This window comes from Pavona decussata, unplaced genomic scaffold (genome assembly GCF_977016875.1).
Source record: "Pavona decussata unplaced genomic scaffold, jaPavDecu1.1 SCAFFOLD_109, whole genome shotgun sequence".
Classification (NCBI taxonomy): Eukaryota; Metazoa; Cnidaria; class Anthozoa; order Scleractinia; family Agariciidae; genus Pavona; species Pavona decussata.
In genome coordinates, this window is record NW_028145523.1 from 12126 (window position 1) to 30394 (window position 18269).

The 18269-nt window shown below is 41.4% G+C and overlaps 2 protein-coding genes and 1 pseudogene across 2 annotated transcripts in view; all 3 read left to right on the top strand.

Moving 5' to 3' along the window:
* The first annotated feature begins 877 nt into the window (after window positions 1–877).
* LOC146470866 (uncharacterized) overlaps window positions 878–18269 on the top strand; it is a 145374-nt gene continuing 127982 nt past the window's right edge. The window contains exon 1 of the mRNA XM_085121484.1: window positions 878–1224. Coding sequence (XP_084977610.1) covers window positions 883–1224 — 342 coding nt within the window. The 5' untranslated portion in view covers window positions 878–882. The remainder of the gene's footprint in view (window positions 1225–18269) is intronic.
* On the top strand, window positions 5879–6899 carry LOC146470867 (uncharacterized; annotated as a pseudogene).
* On the top strand, window positions 7730–8517 carry LOC146470868 (uncharacterized). Its single transcript, XM_085121387.1, has one exon. It carries the CDS (start codon window positions 7750–7752, stop codon window positions 8515–8517), a length of 768 nt encoding a protein of 255 aa, XP_084977513.1. The 5' UTR covers window positions 7730–7749.

Here is an 18269-nt window from a genome sequence, read left to right on the forward strand (position 1 = left end):
GAACGGAAGTGGCTGTTCGTTTCAGTAGACGTTCGTGGGGCAGGAACGCGTGACGAACCCCTAAGAACGTCTGCGTGGGAGGCTAGAGACATCGTTACAAGCTCTCTCCTCTTTCCCCCTCCCGCCCCCACCGCCAAGAGAGCTTACTCGCAGGCTACATGTTTTGTTTATGCGTTCTAAGTAATTCGAAACTAACTGGTAATTAACGTCTCAAAGTTACCAAATGAAGAATCCAATCCTTTCTTGACAATAATTATGTGTTGATTTATGGTCAACCAGTGAAGCAACGAATATATGTCTGTTATTGTTTTGTTTTGGCTCGTGTTGATATAAACAAATCTATGGTGGCCCATTATTATCATAGAAAAACTGATTGGAAATGCCTGTTTTATTTAAGAAAATTGAAAACTTATTAAAAAAAGATCAAAGTAAATAAATAAATATACACAAATATAAAAATACAAAAAAATTATTAAAATAAAAATTGAAAGAATGAAATTAAAGATAAAAAAAGAAATGAAATTTGAATTTTAAAAAAAATTAAGAAACAAAATGAAAATGAAAATAAATTTCAATAAAAAAAATTAAAGAAAATTTAAATTAAAGAAAATAATAATTATATTAATTAATTAATTAATTAAATTAAATCGAAAACAAACAAAAAAATAACATAATAAACTCCCTTAGTAGAAATGCAAATTAATTTTTATTTTGCTATGATAACGCTGGGCCGAACTGAATCAATAAATTTCTTTTCTCAAAATGAGATGTCGTAAAGTGACCCATCGTTATCATAGCCCGCGACACGTTACATCAGCGGAGTCATCTGAAAACGGCGGCAAGCTGTACCTGGCCTGGACTGTACCTCGTCCTTTTATCGAGATGAATAAAAGGCAAACTGTATGGAACCGTTTACAAGATGAACTGAAGGCGAAAAGACAGCGACCGGATCCTCGCGGAAAGGGCAAGAGCAAGAAATCTTGTTCCGCTCCGCATGAGTTAATCGTGCAACGTTTGGCTTCAGAGCCAGACAACAAACAGACATTTCGTCCCGTACAGCCAAGGGAATTTGTGGCATTCCCTTATGAGGATCTCACGCTGACAAACTTGAAAAAAGCGTGTGCTGACCATTATTGTTTGCCAGCGAGCTTATGCGATGTCCTTGTCACTAACAAAGGACCCCCGTGTACCAACATCGAACAAATCCCTCACAGGAAGGACAAGGTGAGAGTACTACAGTACTACAGCTTAACTTTTTACTTTTCATCTCTGTGGTTTATGAATAGCTATATTGAAATGAAACTCTAGGTAGCAATGCTTTATCACAGAATTTTCATCTGAGCCATTGGCTTGAATACTTCCCCACAAGAACAACCGTGCTTACCTTGACTTGGTTGAACCCTACAATGCAGGGCAGAAATCCATAGATTATGTGAAGAGTTTTCCTTTGTATCCATACATATTTTGCAAACCATGCTGCAACTTGAACTTGAACATTTGTTAGGTTTTCTTTTTTTTTTCTCCAACACAATAAGACCCAAACATTTGTCTGAGAAATGACAGCAACATACAAACGCCATGTTGCCTATCACTGCAAATGCAAGAGCTTGCTCGGACTACTTCCTTACTAGTTGATGTTTGGGGCCATTCAAGGGTGACTGAAACAAGTCTTAGGTTCCTTGCTTTCCGCTCTTTATTAAAAATGTATATAATGCATGCATTTAAAATGCACTGGAACCACTCTAAAATAACCCTCAAACACCACAGAAACACAAATAATGTATGGAAGAGGTACACATCTCTTGCTCTCTTGCACAGAAGTATTTGGCTGCTTTTGTGGGTCTCTTGATATCACAATACATACATACATACATACATACATACATACATACATACATACATACATACATACATACATACATACATACATACATACATACATACATACATACATACATACATACATACATACATACATACATACATACATACGCACACTTTCCGGGTTGTGGGGACTTGGGTTCCAACCTACATTGTGGGCACCCTGTGTTCCGTGATACATATCCGAATAATGTATATGGCGTTTGTATGTACTCGCTTAGGGTATGCTATGCACTTCAAAAAATTTTAGAAATTCCGATATTTGCGCTGTGGGGACGTGTTTTACACGAATTGTGGAGACCAAAACTTACACATGTTTTGGATTGTGGGGACATCGGCTAAAACTCTTACATTGTGGGGACTTTGAACTTTTAAGATATTTTATTCGCTTCAGTTTGTTTGGGTTTCTATCACAACTGAACTTACTTAAGAAATGTAGCTCTTGCATTAAAGCGGTGAATAGAAATCAAAACAAGTAACAAATAGCAATTAGTTCCTTCAATAACTGTAGTATGGCGGTCTATCTCATGGAATAATTTTGTATATAGCAACGATTTTTGGACAGTTTTGTTCTTTAGTGTATTTCAGAATACGACCATTTGATATTTAATTTTTCCTAGCTTAAAGCAGCTCTTATCCCATGCATGGTTTTATGCTCGTTTGTGCGGTACAAATATTTACAGAACCAGAGGCTACAGTTTATCCTATGACTTAACGGCTGCGATATGTTCGGTATATAGGGCGTTTTCAAAAACGGCCGTTGTCCCATGTTTCAATGGCCGCGTTACAGTTACGGCTGTTTCGTCGGTTGGAAACACCCTACAGTATACAGCTGTTTCGACAAAGGTTGTCCAAAAAAAAAAAGCGTAAAGGCGTACGCGACAATGCCGAAAAGTAGTCTGGGAAATACCAAATAAATTTTAATAAAAGCTCAGAATCCTCATATTGCCCGCCATCTCAAGTCTTCGCTGTACGGTCGAGGCTTTATGGATTCTGAGCTTTTATTGAAATTTATTGAAATGTTTATTTCCCAGACTACCTTTTGGCATCGTCGCATACGCTTTTACGCTTTTTTTTTGGACAACCTTTGTCGAAACAGCTGTATACTGTAGGGTGTTTCTACAATGCAGGTCAAAAGTAGTTGGGACACCTGTCCAATAATCATGTATTCCAAGTAAAGTTGGCTTTTTGGGGTCACAATTGGAGCGTACCACCCCCCTCCCCCCCAAACAATGTTGGAAGATGCAGATAAACAGTATTTTTGTTGAAATCTGTGTTGTAGTGTCAAATCTCAACATTGCTTGGGGGGGAGGGGGTGGGGGGAGATTATTTCAGTAGTATCTCGCTAAGTGTCCCAACACTTTTGACCTGCATTGTAGAAACGGCCGTTATCTCGTGACTTAACGAATATGAAGAGAACCCAAAACTGCGGTTGTCGCAAGATTTACTGTGTTACGTTCGGTATCAGTATCCAAAACCGGCCGTTATCCCATGACTTCACTGTTAACCTTTGCAATTGAGAGTCCATTTTTTTTTTTCAAAATCTGGCGTTTTCCTCGTTACAATTAATCTAGGCGTTTTTGAATAAAAATTATATTCGCAAACTTTTATAAAGAGAACGCAAATTACGCCACAAACATTGTGGTTTCGACAAAGTAAAAAATATCGCTAAAGAAGTCATAATCAGACTGGGCATCCACTCCTCTGTTGACCACTTGTAGCTACAGTTGTAGACAAATCTTGGGGCATAAGTGTCTTATTTTTTTTTTCTTATCTCGTTTCTTTCTTTCTTCGATATATTTTTCGTCAGAAAGGGTCCGCACATTTTGTTAGATGATAAAAATTGTCAATGATGAAACTGATATTTACAACGTAATTATTTGGCGTTAAAATAGTTAAAGGAATTTTATTTAGTGTTGGGACTTATTACAAATTATATTTCGGCTTGGGGAATATCACAGAAAAAGACCAGTAGACTCATTTCCTTCGTTACGCAGCTTTCTAGAGATAATACCTTGTAGTTCTTCATACAGTCGAACCTCCCGTAAGCGACCACCCATAATGTCAAGGATATGTGGTCGCTTACCAGAGGTCAGACCACAGGGGGTCTAAATTTCGGGTAATTTACAAATGGTAACTGCGGAGACCTAACCCTTTTGCCAGTGCTTATCGAAACCCAAAGTAATAACTTTCTTTAGACTGCCTGATTTAGGAGCAAACGGTAAACGGCATTTTTGCAATGTTAAATTTCAAGCTTACAACATCCACAACTTTCGCTTTTGTTTGTTTGTTACATAATCCAGTTTACATTCTTTATCGCCACAATTTTTCTGTTAAGTAATACAACGTTGAGAGAGAGTCATCACCGGTCATGCATGCTATTTACAAGATAAAAAATTTTCTGTCCCACAAGGGATTCAACGTGATTAAAGATTATTTCAGTACTAGTGTACACTATAGTGAATATGTATGTAATCAATTGCTTCAATGCTAAGCTATTTCTGGAGACACTTCTGGTAGCTCCGGCTGTGAGATTTTAATACGGCGTCCGCAGTAATTGTGTGGGCCAATATGTTACTGTCACACATTTTACAATTTCTGCCCGTGAGAGAAACAGCAGATTGTGTGTCAAGTGGCCGCCTACGGGAGGTTAAAAACAATTGAAAATTTTCAATAACAATCTCTAAAAGTAGTCGCTTACGAGAGGTGGTCGCCTACGAGAGGTTCCATCTATAGTGATTTGACTTGAAAACGTTTGGTATTTTGGAAAAGTGGTCGCTAATGAGAGATGGTCGCTTACCAGAGGTGGTCGCAAAGGGAGGTTCGACTGTACTTAGTTGTTCTTAATATTCATGAATTCGGTATAAGCAGCTGTACGTTTCCTCAGAAACACTTGCAATCGCAAAGATATTTTCAATTACGTTTCCCAAAAATGATAACACCTCTCTTACCTTATTTTTATGAGTATTTACTCAACTTGACCTTTCGTCGATCCTTTCCAGGAAATAGCTATTGCTCTTATTTTTAATCATTTTTTTAGTAGAATTTATCGGGTTCTTTACCGAATTCATGGTAGTTTATGTTGATTTTGAAGACGAGGATATCTAAATAACATTATTCGTAATTTTAAGGTTTTTGTTTTTGAAAATAAATACCATGATGTTAGGGTGATTATGAAGATAAATATTCATTGTAGTAATCCTGCTATCAACCACGTACAGAATATATAATTTGAACTCTAGATTTTGGTGACCACATACTCATTTAATTTATGGAAACGTTTAACCAATCATTTTCGATGAAGAAGGCTAACACCTTCAGCCGTCGACTACAGTACTTGAACAATTTTTCAACAACAACTTTTATAAGGCTTTTACCGAACGGTAAAATGCGCTTAATGGAACGTGACGCCTTAGGGGTGGTTGGTCACGCAATGTTGTGTCGACCCCAGACAACAATGTATACACGAAAGCCTCATTCATAAATGAATACTCTCTATTCAGTAGGGTTAGGATAAAAGCCTTTCATGGCTAGGAAATTGTACCAATGTGTTGCACAATTGTCTAGAAATGAATCTTACCTTTGCTGGGATTGGTTCTCGTTTTGTAAAGCCCTATTGATGGCTAGTAGTTTGCCACGTTGTGTCTTTTAGTTTACAGTACGTTTGTACCTATTGGCCGAACTTTGAGTCACTGTCTCGCTATAAAAGCGTCAGAACACTATCCCAGGGCATTATCCTGGCAGTATTGCACGAACGCAAACACGTTTAAAAATTTTGTTTATCGTTCATCATCATGGTTCGTCCACGTCCTCATCCTCGGCCTGCTACAACCGTCCGAAACGACGACCTTACAAAGCTTTCCGGTGAAATCCTTCGACTGCGCTTGCAGCAACTGAATCTCCCGATCACGGGATCACTCGTCCTCGCCTCATTGAAAGGCTTAGAGCAGCGACAACGCCCGCACCAGCACGTCCTAAATGACGCCCTTCTCGTGGTCGAGGAAAAAAGAACATTGCCGCTCCTGTGCGTACACGTAAACCACGGACTGTCGAAACGACCGAACCTACGGCCGAAGCCCCGCTATCGGACGGTGATGAGTACGTTTACGACGCCGGTTCATCGGTTGGTGAGCTGTTCGAGGAGCAGATGGAGGACTTCGAGCCCGATCAGGCACACGATCGTGCTCTCGTATTCACGCCAGCCCAACTCGCCGCCATCCAGGACACCGTCTCGTCCACTGTTCAGGCAGCGTTAAGTTCTTTCCCTAACCGTGAGGCCACAGCAAGGATGTACCTTGACCAAAGCACGCCCACTCCGCGTTCGCAAAACGTGGCCACTCCTCTAGGCCTGAACCGTCCCATGGACAAATCACTTAAGGACAAAATACTCCGTGGTGAGTACATTGATTTCTGTTTACTTCTCCCCGATACCATTTATCGGTCCCAGTCCCCCGCCCTGCAGCTGCGATACGAAGAGTCCTCCCCAGGCTCCCAGGGCTCCCCGCTAACGGAAAAAGCCAGTCATAGATACCTTCCAAAAGTGGCTCGATGCCTTTACCACCTACATGCTGGTAATCGTCGCCGCCTACCCCAACAGATCCTTGGAGCTGATCAAATATCAGCAGATCATCAGTCGAGCTGTATCAAAGTTTAAAGGCTTAGCGTGGCTGTCTTATGACGAACAGTTTAGACGGCGTACCGCATACGATCTTAGCCTCCCCTGGGACAAAATCGATCTTGAACTTTGGACCGTCACCTTCTCTGGTCTTGCTAAGCCACATTGTTCTGTGTGCTCTAGCCCCTACCACCATAGCGACGACTGTCCCAATCAGGACCCCAGCAGAAAGCCCCGCCGCCCAGCCCTGGTCTGCTTTGACTTCAACAAGCCCTCCGGCTGTCAGCGCCAGTCCTGCTACTTCCCACATAACTGCCGCCGGTGTGGTTCCAACACACACGCCGCCTTCAACTGCCGCAGTTCCAGACAGACCGCCAGTCCCAGCGTCGGCAGCAAAAAGTAAAGTGTCACAGCGCCAGCAGAACCAGAGACCCACAGTGTCCACTCCCTTACATGTAGATAACTTAGTACTAGAATTAGTTAATCACCCTGATCGCTCTTTTGTTAATAATTTAGCTAATGCCCTCCGGTATGGTGCTCGCATAGGTTACCTTGGCCCTCAACAAACCCGGGTGTCACGCAACTTGCTCTCCGTGTCTCAACATCCAGAGGTTGTCTCAGCAAACCTTAACAAGGAAATGCAGTTGGGTAGAGTCGCGGGCCCCTTCCCTTCCCCACCACTCCCGGATTTCCAGTGTCATCCCATAGGCGTGGTCCCCAAGAAACACTCCTCAGAGTGGCGAAACATCTATCACCTCTCTTACCCTGAGGGTGACAGCATAAACGATCACATTCCAAAAGACCCCTATTCCCTTCAGTATGTACGGGTGGACGATGCGGTACAAATTTTGCGCTCCTTGGGCCCTGGGGCATTCATGGCCAAGACAGATCTCAAATCCGCCTTTCGCCTTATGCCAATTCACCCTGACGACTGGAACCTTCTGGGTATTTACTGGCAATCCCACTACTAAGTAGATCTTTACCTCCCATTTGGGCTCCGTAGTGCTCCCTTTTTATTTAATCAGATTTCTGATGCCTTGGAATGGATCCTAAAGCATAACTATGGTTTGAGACACGTAATTCACATCTTGGATGACTTTTTTATCGCTGAACCCACGAAACTAGCATGCTTGGGGAGCTTTAGTACCCTCCTAAAGGTATTTATGTCCCTCCGGGTCCCCACGGTAGCATCAAAGACCCTGGGCCCCTCTCAGGATTTAGAATTCATGGGTATCGTCCTTGATAGTAATCGCATGGAGGCACGCTTACCCGACGATAAATTGACCAGAATCCGACAGCTCCTCGATTCTTTCGCCAATCGCCGCTCGGCCCGGTTGGTGGAGCTCCAATCCCTTATAGGTACCCTGCAGTTCGCTTGTAAAGTTGTTGTCCCGGGAAGGACTTTCCTACAACGCATGATTAATCTTACTAGAGGGGCTTCCAGCCGTTTTCACCATATTCGCCTAAACAAGGAATTTTTTCGGGATATCACCATGTGGAAAGCTTTTCTCGCTAAATGGAATGGGCGCTCCTTTTTCCTAGACTCTTTTGTAACTTCTACCCCTGACCTCGAATTGTACACCGATGCTGCCAGCACCATCGGGTTTGGGGGGTATTTTAATGGTAAATGGTTCCAAGGGCGTTGGCCCCCTCACATCCTCATTGACAAACGCAAGGGGATTAGTATCGAATGGCAGGAACTCTTTCCTATTGTACTTGCCTGTGCACTCTGGTACCCCCATTTTTCGGGGAAACGCCTTCAGTTTTGGTGCGATAATGAGAGCGTTGTCGCCATCATAAACTCGGGCCATTCCAAAGCTCCCAGAATAATGGACTTAGTTCGTTTCTTAGTTTTAATTTCCATGAAACATAATTTCTTGGTGCGGGCCCGTCACGTCCCGGGAGTCTCCAATGAAATCGCTGATGCCCTCTCCCGTTTTCAGGTCAGCCGCTTCCGGGAACTCGCTCCCGATGCCGACCAGAGCCCCTGTTCCATCCCGCCTTCCTTCATGACCCTCTGAAGGATGACGTTTGGATGTACGCTAACTGGGCCTTATCAGTGAACACCAACCGAACATATAGCTCTGGGGAAAAGCGGTTTCTTCAGTTTTGCCTCATGAACAGGCTTACAACACCAGAAGGCGCTATTCTTCCCGCATCCGAAGGGACCCTTGTTTATTTTGCATCCTTCCTAGCTCGTACGGTTCGTCACAGTACAATTAAAATCTACTTAGCAGCAGTCCGTAATCTTCATATTCTTTCAGGGTATGAGGACCCCCTAAGAGGGCGTCTTCTTCTCCAAAAGATTCTCCGGGGTATTCTCCGTTACCAGGGTTCCCCTCGCATTCGCCGTCAGCCGGTTACCCCCCGGGTCCTGTTAGCTATTCGCCCCATCCTTGACAAGTGGTTAGGTCCCAGGGATTTTTCCATGATCTGGGCTGCCTTTACTCTCGCCTTTTTTGCCTTTCTTCGTTGTAGCGAGTTTACCTATCACGGGTTACATAAATTTAGCTCTAAATTTAACCTTACATTAGATTGCATTACTTTTCTGCCATGTCTGGCCCGCCCGCAGCGCATACTTGTCACGCTCAAGTCCTCCAAGACTGACATTTTTAGGGAAGGGCACTCACTGGTTATTCCCCAGTGTGCCTCCTCACTATGTCCAGTCTCAGCCATGCAACAGTATTTTATCTTGGCCCGGCCACAACCGGGACCCCTGTTTTATTTTCGGTCAGGCCGGCTACTCACTAGGTCCTCCGTCACGCTATTGCTTCGGGACTCCGCCCGCAGCGCGGGGCTCCCTTACAAAAGTCTCAAGGGTCATAGTTTTCGCATAGGCGCAGCATCCGCCGCTGCCGCTGCAGGCTTACCAGACTGGCTAATTAAAGTATTGGGGCCTGGTCCTCAGACTGTTACCAGATTTATATCCGCACTCCCGAATCAGTGCTTCTTTCTGCGGTCCCGCAAATGGCCCGTGTTTCGGGCAACTTTCTTTAGGCTAGGGTTGGCTTGGGGGGATGCATGCTGTGCATGCATCTGTGGCGGTTAAGTCTGCGTTGCGACTTCCCTCACGCTCTTGGCATTGCTCGTATCTTGCCATCTCATACCTTTGCCTTTATCTTGTCCGATCCAGCCCGTATGGTGCTGGGGAGATAAGAAAGGCTCTGCCAATACTCTTGTCCTACCCCACGTTAGTGGGGAGGTAAGTGAGGCTTACGTTTGTTTTGCGCACATAACCCGAAGTCGTATTAACCTGCAACGGGGATGTGTCCCCCAATTACGCCACCTTGTTGTCTATTTACTTTGTCTCAATACTGTTATCTAGCTGCATGCTTTGTTAAACAATAATAATTTAAAGTATATGCGGAATAGTGACATTAATAAGGCTTTTACCGAACGGTAAAATGCGCTTAATGGAACGTGACGCCTTAGGGGTGGTTGGTCACGCAATGTTGTGTCGACCCCAGACAACAATGTATACACGAAAGCCTCATTCATAAATGAATACTCTCTATTCAGTAGGGTTAGGATAAAAGCCTTTCATGGCTAGGAAATTGTACCAATGTGTTGCACAATTGTCTAGAAATGAATCTTACCTTTGCTGGGATTGGTTCTCGTTTTGTAAAGCCCTATTGATGGCTAGTAGTTTGCCACGTTGTGTCTTTTAGTTTACAGTACGTTTGTACCTATTGGCCGAACTTTGAGTCACTGTCTCGCTATAAAAGCGTCAGAACACTATCCCAGGGCATTATCCTGGCAGTATTGCACGAACGCAAACACGTTTAAAAATTTTGTTTACCCACCCTCCCTCCCTTTGGAGGAGGATTGTTATATATTCATTAAACTTGGGGTCACTCCTTGTGGTTCGGTTAAGTCTGCGTTGCGACTTCCCTCAAGCTCTTGGCATTGCTCGTATCTTGCCATCTCATACCTTTGCCTTTATCTTGTCCGATCCAGCCCGTATGGTGCTGGGGAGATAAGAAAGGCTCTGCCAATACTCTTGTCCTACCCCACGTTAGTGGGGAGGTAAGTGAGGCTTACGTTTGTTTTGCGCACATAACCCGAAGTCGTATTAACCTGCCACGGGGATGTGTCCCCCAATTACGCCACCTTGTTGTCTGTTTACTTTGTCTCAATACTGTTATCTAGCTGCATGCTTTGTTAAACAATAATAATTTAAAGTATATGCGGAATAGTGACATTAAGTGTTTTTCAAACTATCTTTGTGAAACCTTACTGTATAAGCCAGAATGCCTGGACTGCATGAATAATTCATAGACACTGAAGCGGCAAATTCGAATGCGATCGCGCTTTGAAGTTTAGAGAAAAATGGGCCAAAACTAGGCAACAAGTGTTCACAAGATTCACTTTCCGGAGTCTCAGAAATGGTAATCTCAAGGTTTACGCACGGCTTCTTGAAAATCAAGGATTAGTCTACTATTTGCACTAAAAAAGAAGGAAATTGAGAAAGTAGAAGTTTTACGTTTTTCCACTTCAAGATAGAAAAAATTTTGCAAATTTTCGTATAGACAGTCATTTTGGAGAACAATTTTGGGAAAACTAACATACCTACTAGACTTTAACGCACGGCAAATGGCAGACGAATCTTTCTTTGAAAAGAATCCGTTTTAGTCAATAATGATTTCTTGAAACATAAGCAAGCGAAAATTAAAGTTAATAGCCGACGTTTCGTGACACCATTCTCAAGGCAAAGTGGATAAATTAATGCGAAGATTTGATTTCTATACTCTACAGTCTCTACAAATTAGCATATTAACAATGGATCACAAGTTCTTCAAGTGAATACCTTTGCGCGAATCGAGTTTGTTTGCACGTTTAAGGATGGTTTGATTGCTTAATTAAGAAGATGCTTTTCATACTTAAACCATCCCTAAACTTGCAAACAGACTCGATCAACAAAAAAAGATGACGGCGTGCGCGACCAATAAATAGTGATCGGGAGCTCTTTTCAGAGCTCTTCGAAAACCCGATCCATCCGTTGTTAATTCTCATCGTGCCGTCGTTCGTTAATGTTAAAAACTCTACTTACGATTTCCAACTGAACGGAGAAGGTATATGGAAATGGAGGGACGTTTGCGGGAAACCGGCCATTTTTTTCGATCTTGTGCAATTAAGCATCCTCCTCTTCGCCTACAAATTAGAGGAATCTGGTCGCGAGCGCAAATGTTCTAGTTAAAGCTTCTCTTTTTGGCAGCAAAGAAAAGGCACGCGCGTGCGAGTTTTTTCGAGCATAAGCTACTCAAGATTCAGGCGCGACAAGCATATTCACTGTATTTGAAAATCGACATTTAAGTTTTCGTAGGTTTGAATGCCTACGAAGGCGCCACATTTATTGCCGTGGGTTTGTTGGAAGATAAGATTTGCCCTATAAAGCAGGCCAAACGGTCTTTCAAAAAATTCTATCTGTTATAATATTGAACGATAATAGAGGGTGCACGACGGCCATGTTGGAGGACTGAAACAATACAATGATTTTCCTTTGGGAAATATATTCTATTTTTATGCAAATATCTTCAATTGTTTTAGTCCTCCTACATGGCCTCCGTGCACACACTCTATACACTTGCTGCCAGTGCGCACTTATTCTGCCATACTGCAAAGGTGCGATATTAGGAAACAATAGAATGAACAATAGCTTATGTGGCCTTTGTCTTTAAGCTCCGCAATGACAATTTGATGAGCTGAGCAGTATTCCCTGCGGAGCACGGCGCGCGTAGATTTGGACCAATAGGAGTCACTCACTTAACGCTTCACTGCTTATATTACAGATCTATAATTTTTGCCGTGCAGTGAGTAAATGTCCCCAAAACAATAGGCATTCTGCGCGATGCGGGGTCTGAACTTTGTAATTTTTGTATTGCTTTCCCTGTCTTGTACTGACTGGACAACCCAAACTTCATGGTGATATCTCACTAGGAAAATGTCTTTAGCTCAGCTAACAGATCGAAGACATGGATGCAAATAAGTTCCTTGTAGCCAATCACAGTAGGCTTGCGTAAGATTTAGTTTGCGTTGAGTAGATGGTTGTCTAGCCAGTATGAAAATGGATGTTATCTGGTTAAACGCAGAACTGATTGTTGAACAGAGTAAGCAGAACTATTGTTAGTTCGTAAGGCAATAAAGAAGAGTCACTGAGAAGCTATTGGATCTTTTTGTAGAGTGAACAACGTGCGCGTAATGTAAGTGTCCACGTGAAAAACGGCCGTAGTCTCTTTAATGTTTATGAGAGGCGAATTAAATTTGGTTTGTCTCTTGAATCTTCGAAAATTTCAAAATGTTAATTTCTTCATCATTGGAATGATCCGCTGTGAACTTCATTTGTTCTTGATAATCCTCGGAAAATTCATGTGTAATTGTCACAGTACTTAATTTCGCTATTCATTGGTCCGGTTTCCAAATTCACTATTCAAAACGTCATTCTCATTCTTAATAAAGTTAAGTGTAATCTAAGGTGTAAAGTAAAGTGTTATCTTAACAAAGGGCACATCTTCTGTGGCTTCATACATTGCGTCAATTTGGGTGCTATTCTCACTGGGGGCCGCCAAGCCCAAACGCCCTCTATTCCTATGAGACCTGTGTATTCAAATTCTCGCGCATTTGTGTATCCTCAAGGGAACCGGTTTTGCATAATATTTACAAGTTTAGTATAAATAGGCCTGTTTTATCCTGTTATTCCTCTCTTCGTTAAAATGGACACAAGATCTCAGGTTGTCGCCCCACCCGCCTCCCCGCAGCGTTGACTCACTTTCGTGCCTGAGCTCTGGCTCCTTTGCGCCTCCTGGCTCGTCTCTTCCCATAACTTATCTCCACCTGGGGTGTTTGGGAGTGGGGGCTCCCGGTGAGAATCTATTACTATTCTGACACGTAGTTTTGATGTTATTATTGTGTTCATCGTAATCTATGAATAAGGGGACATTTTCAAAATTTCAACAACGACGATAATCTGTTCGTTGTAAATATTTTGTGAATATTTTCAATACTCGGCTTTGTGAATTACTGACCTATTTCCTTATTACCCAATTTTTCGAAATTTTTTGAGAAAAAAAAAAGTTATGTACAATTGACTATCTGAATTTGCTGGAACATATGAAATATTGCATTGCTGTCAGTTTGGGTTCAGGAAAAATGACTCTACGTCACTTGCTTTAATACATCTCAATAACAAAATTTCTTCTGCAATCAATCGACACGGGATCGCTGCAAGTGTGTTCTTAGACCTCTCCAAAGCATTTGACACTCTTGATCATGAAATCCTATTCACTAAGTTTGAACATTATGGTGTTCGTGATGTGGCCCTGAAGTGGATTAAAAGATACTTTTCCTGCCGCCAACAATTTTGTACAATTTAAAAAAGATAGTTCCACAACGCAAACTATCAAGTGCGGAGTCTGATCAAGGTTCCATTTTAGGCCCTTTATTCTTCATACTATACATCAACGACCTTCCAAATGCCTCGAAGTTAACACAGTCCTTGCTTTTTGCTGATGACACCAGTATCTTCTACTCTCATTCAGACCCAAACAAGTTACATTCCATACTAAATGACGAGCTACGCAATTTTGATGTTTGGTTGAAATGTAATAAGCTCTCGCTCAATCTACAAAAAACTAATTACATTATCTTTAAATCTAGACAGAAAGAAAAAAATAACTTAACTACAATTTTGCCCTTTTATTTGGAAATTAGTCTCTGAACCAAGCTAATCTTACCAAATTCTTAGGTGTCTATATTGATAAACATCTTACCTGGAAGCATCACATCAGCTTTATATGTAAACAAATTTCCAAGTCAGTGGGTATCATATTCATGTTCCGATTTTATTGATCTTCAAAAACGAAACTAACTGAGTACCACGCGCTAATTTTTTTCTTATATGACTTACTGTAACTCCACCTGGTCGTCCACAAAATAGAATTTTTTTTTTTGCAAAAACGCGTTGTGCGAGCCATACATTTTCCAAGTTAATTCATTTCAAATAGCCAAATTTATGTTTTGCTATCAAAATAAATTATTACCTCCAATATTTCTAAATTTGTTATTAACAGGTAGCCAAGTGCATAATTATGGCACCAGGAGCCAACCACTATCGATCACATTCTTGTCGAACAAATCTTAAGTCATTTACAGTCCTTTACCAAGGTCCCAAAATTCTGGAACTCTCTCCCAATAGCAATTACCTCGTCATCTATTTTTTTTACCTTTGAGAAAAAAAATGTTGCAATTCTTAGCCACAAAATCATGAACTGACTAAGCCGCACTTAAGCAGCACCATATGCTCTACTTATTAATGACAGCCAAGGTGGCCTCTCTTATAAGCCTGGTGATTTATTGAGGTCTTCTCGCCATTATTGTAAATTCGATCATTTCCTCTATATTTATTAAGACAAATAAATAAAACCCAACTTAATTTTGCAAAAACGTGTTCTTCGTTTGATCTATTTTACACCCTACGGAGCTCATGCCGTCCCGCTATTTGTTCAATCGAATATCATTCCTATGAATATGCTTTACTTTACTTTACTTTAAAACAGTTTCCTCCATCATGCATGACGTATCTAATAACCTTACTACACCTAACATCTCCACTCTATTCACCTATTCAAATACTATACACCATTATCACACCAGATTTTCATCCAAAAACAATTTCTACATCAAACGTTCTCGAATAAATCAATTAAAAGGAATTTATTTGCCGGCAAATAAAAACTTTTATGACTTCTGCCTACTTAGTGATTTAAATAGATTAACTAGGCTTATTAATTAACTCGGTATAGACCTGTGGGGGAGTTGTGGTGGAACATCGTTTCAGGGCGTGACTGGAAGTATATTTTCGATAAAACCCTAATTCTCATTACATAAAAATATTGAGCAAGAGTCACAAGACTATCCTGTGACCGAAGTAACAATAAAAATTACATTGAGCAATAATCGCGAGCTTTCATGGAAAAGTACTTAGCCTCGACTTCAAACTGCCAGTATAAAGTGTGGCCATTGCCTCGTGCTCGTCCTCTCAGTCTCAGACTTGACACGCTCTCCGAGTTCGACACGCTCACCGAGTTCTCATTCTTGACACGCTCTCCGAGTTCAGAAATCCTTTTGCAACCTCATTCAGGAGTTGTCCTATCTTCGTTTATTCAGAGTTAAGTATATCTATCAATTTGTTTTTATATACTATTGTTATGCCTTATAAGCCAAAAGTCCTCATTTTGGGTCACTCTTTTGTGAGCCGTTTTAAAACTTTTGTCTACCAGTGTGGTGATAGAAGGGTTAAGCGGGACCTCCATCTGTCTCGATCAGCCAGAGTATTTTTCCAAGGTGTCGGGGTACGCACAGTCGACAAACTCCGTGCTTTAGACCTCCATGATGTTAGGCGCCTAAAACCCGATATTGTTATTTTGGAAATCGGTTCTAATGACTTGTGCCAACTTGGTGTAAAACCTGAGACTGTGGGTTCCAAAATAGAGGCTCTTGTCCATATCTTGCAAAACCAATGCCACGTTAACTACATCATGGTGTACCAAGTCATCAACCGCACCGCCATCCCACGGGAGGTGCCTTTATACAATGAAAGAGTGGCTCTCCTTAACCAGTATCTCAGCGTAGTGCTGGAGACTTTAAATTTTGTTCAATTTTGGTGCCATAAAGGGCTACGTAAGCCGAATATACCCGTAACATGTGGGGATGGGGTACACCTCAATGCGCAAGGCCATTATGCCTTATATAGAAGCTACAGAGGAGCCATTTTGTTCGCTCTCAAGCAAATATTCCAGACGGGTGATCCTACCACGCCCCCAGCTTAATTTAGGTCATTTGCACGCCACTTTTCAGCGCACGCTTTGGGTGGGGTCTCTGTAAAACGCAGACCGGATGGCGGCGGATGGCGGATGGCGGACGGCGGATGATAAAATGCGGATAATAAAATGCGGATGACAAAAAAATTAAAATAATAAATAAATTGATAAATTAATTAATCACAGATTTCCCACATTTTTTCTTTATGTATCGTCGGATCCGAAAAAAAAGAAAGAACTTTCATCGAAGAAGACGTACTTTATCATCAAGATCCACACTTTTCAACTTAACATCACCACTACAGTCCTTTTTTTCCCCATCTTTATTAGTAACTAACATTTAATAAAGAAAACTACACTACTACCACTACAGTACTTGATCGACACACCACCCTACCCTAAATAGTTATCAATTTTGCACCGAACGTTTGTACGTGCACGGCACCTGTAGAAAGGCTTGTTAGCGTAAGTAATAGTTCGAGTGAATGAACCGCGCACCTGGGTTAACCGATGTCTGAGTTGTCGGAAAGTGACGCAGATTTGGGCCAGCCAACTTTCGTTTGGAAGAAGTGAGTTAACTTAATAAATTGATTAAACTCAATCGATCTTCAACCTTTTTTTAATGTCAGGCAATTTTCGTTAACCTTTTTTGTGTTCACTGTACATGTATGGTGAAAATGCTAGACCAGCCCACGATGGTAGGGATTATTTATAGCTTTTGCGTTTTAATGCATGTTACAAAATTGCGATAGTAGCATTTTAGTTATGGCTTTGATCAATGTCTTCCGGCTTCTGTCGAGGTAAATCTTATTATCATTGTTTTACAGCCACTGAAGGTTAGCTTACCCCTAGACCCGCACGTAGACAGTATATCGTAAACAAAATGACTTACTCGATTTGCCGGTTAGCCTCCCACGCAGACGTTCGTAGGGCTCGTCACGTCATATTTCCGTACGTGGGGAAGGAAATATTGCGTGACGATCCCAAATAACGTCTACGTAGGAGACCATTTGCCAGTTCGGTTACTTCTCTTAAGGTGGAGGTAAACGTGAATATGGATGGAATTTTAAGAGGTTTAAAGAAGGGATAAAAGAAAGAAAATTATATTTGGAACATTAACTGACAGTTGCCCCCAACCCAAGAGCACACCAGGTTGGTAGGGGACTGTTTGAGTGTCCATATATCAATTTTTAACTTCAAATTCCCTTTTTAAACTACATCAAATCTTAACTATTTCTTATTTCCCAAATTTTACTACTCTTTTGAGAAAAACTATCTCCTGCCAAATATACCTAAAAATCCCCCCAAAATTTATAAAATACCCCCAAACATTGATTTGTGTTATGAGCTAAGGGTTCTTGTATTGCTTGAAACGCGAACGAGATATTTCCGTTAAATCGATTTTAAGCGGCGTGAAAACAGCTATCAGATGTACCCTCGCCTTAAGTCAAACAAAGCGGTTAGAAAATTTTTTTCCGGCTATTTCCTAGTGCAACTTCATAACATACAACAAAAGTCAAGCCATAGCGTAAGCTTTTCGGCATGAATCAGTACTTAATTTTCACGTAATTTTTACATAATTTTCTAAAACAAATTGGGCGTAAGAAATTGTTTATTTATTTATTTATTATTTTAATTTTATTTGTCATCCGCATTTTATCATCCGCCATCCGCCATCCGGTCTTCGTTTTACAGAGACCCCTTGGGTTAATTCGTTTGGGAAAATCCAAATTCGGATCTTTGATCCAAAATTACTCGGATCATGGTCCATCAAAGGAACCGAGGAATCCACTCTAGGTAAGGATTCGTCGGTTCCTTTGATGCACCATGATCCGGATGATCTTAGATCAAAAATCCGGATTTGGATTTTCCCAAACGAACGCACCCTTTATCTTCGTCGCTGTTTTTTTTTTTTTTTTGTTGACTTGCCAAACATGTTGCCGTTTTTATTTTTATTT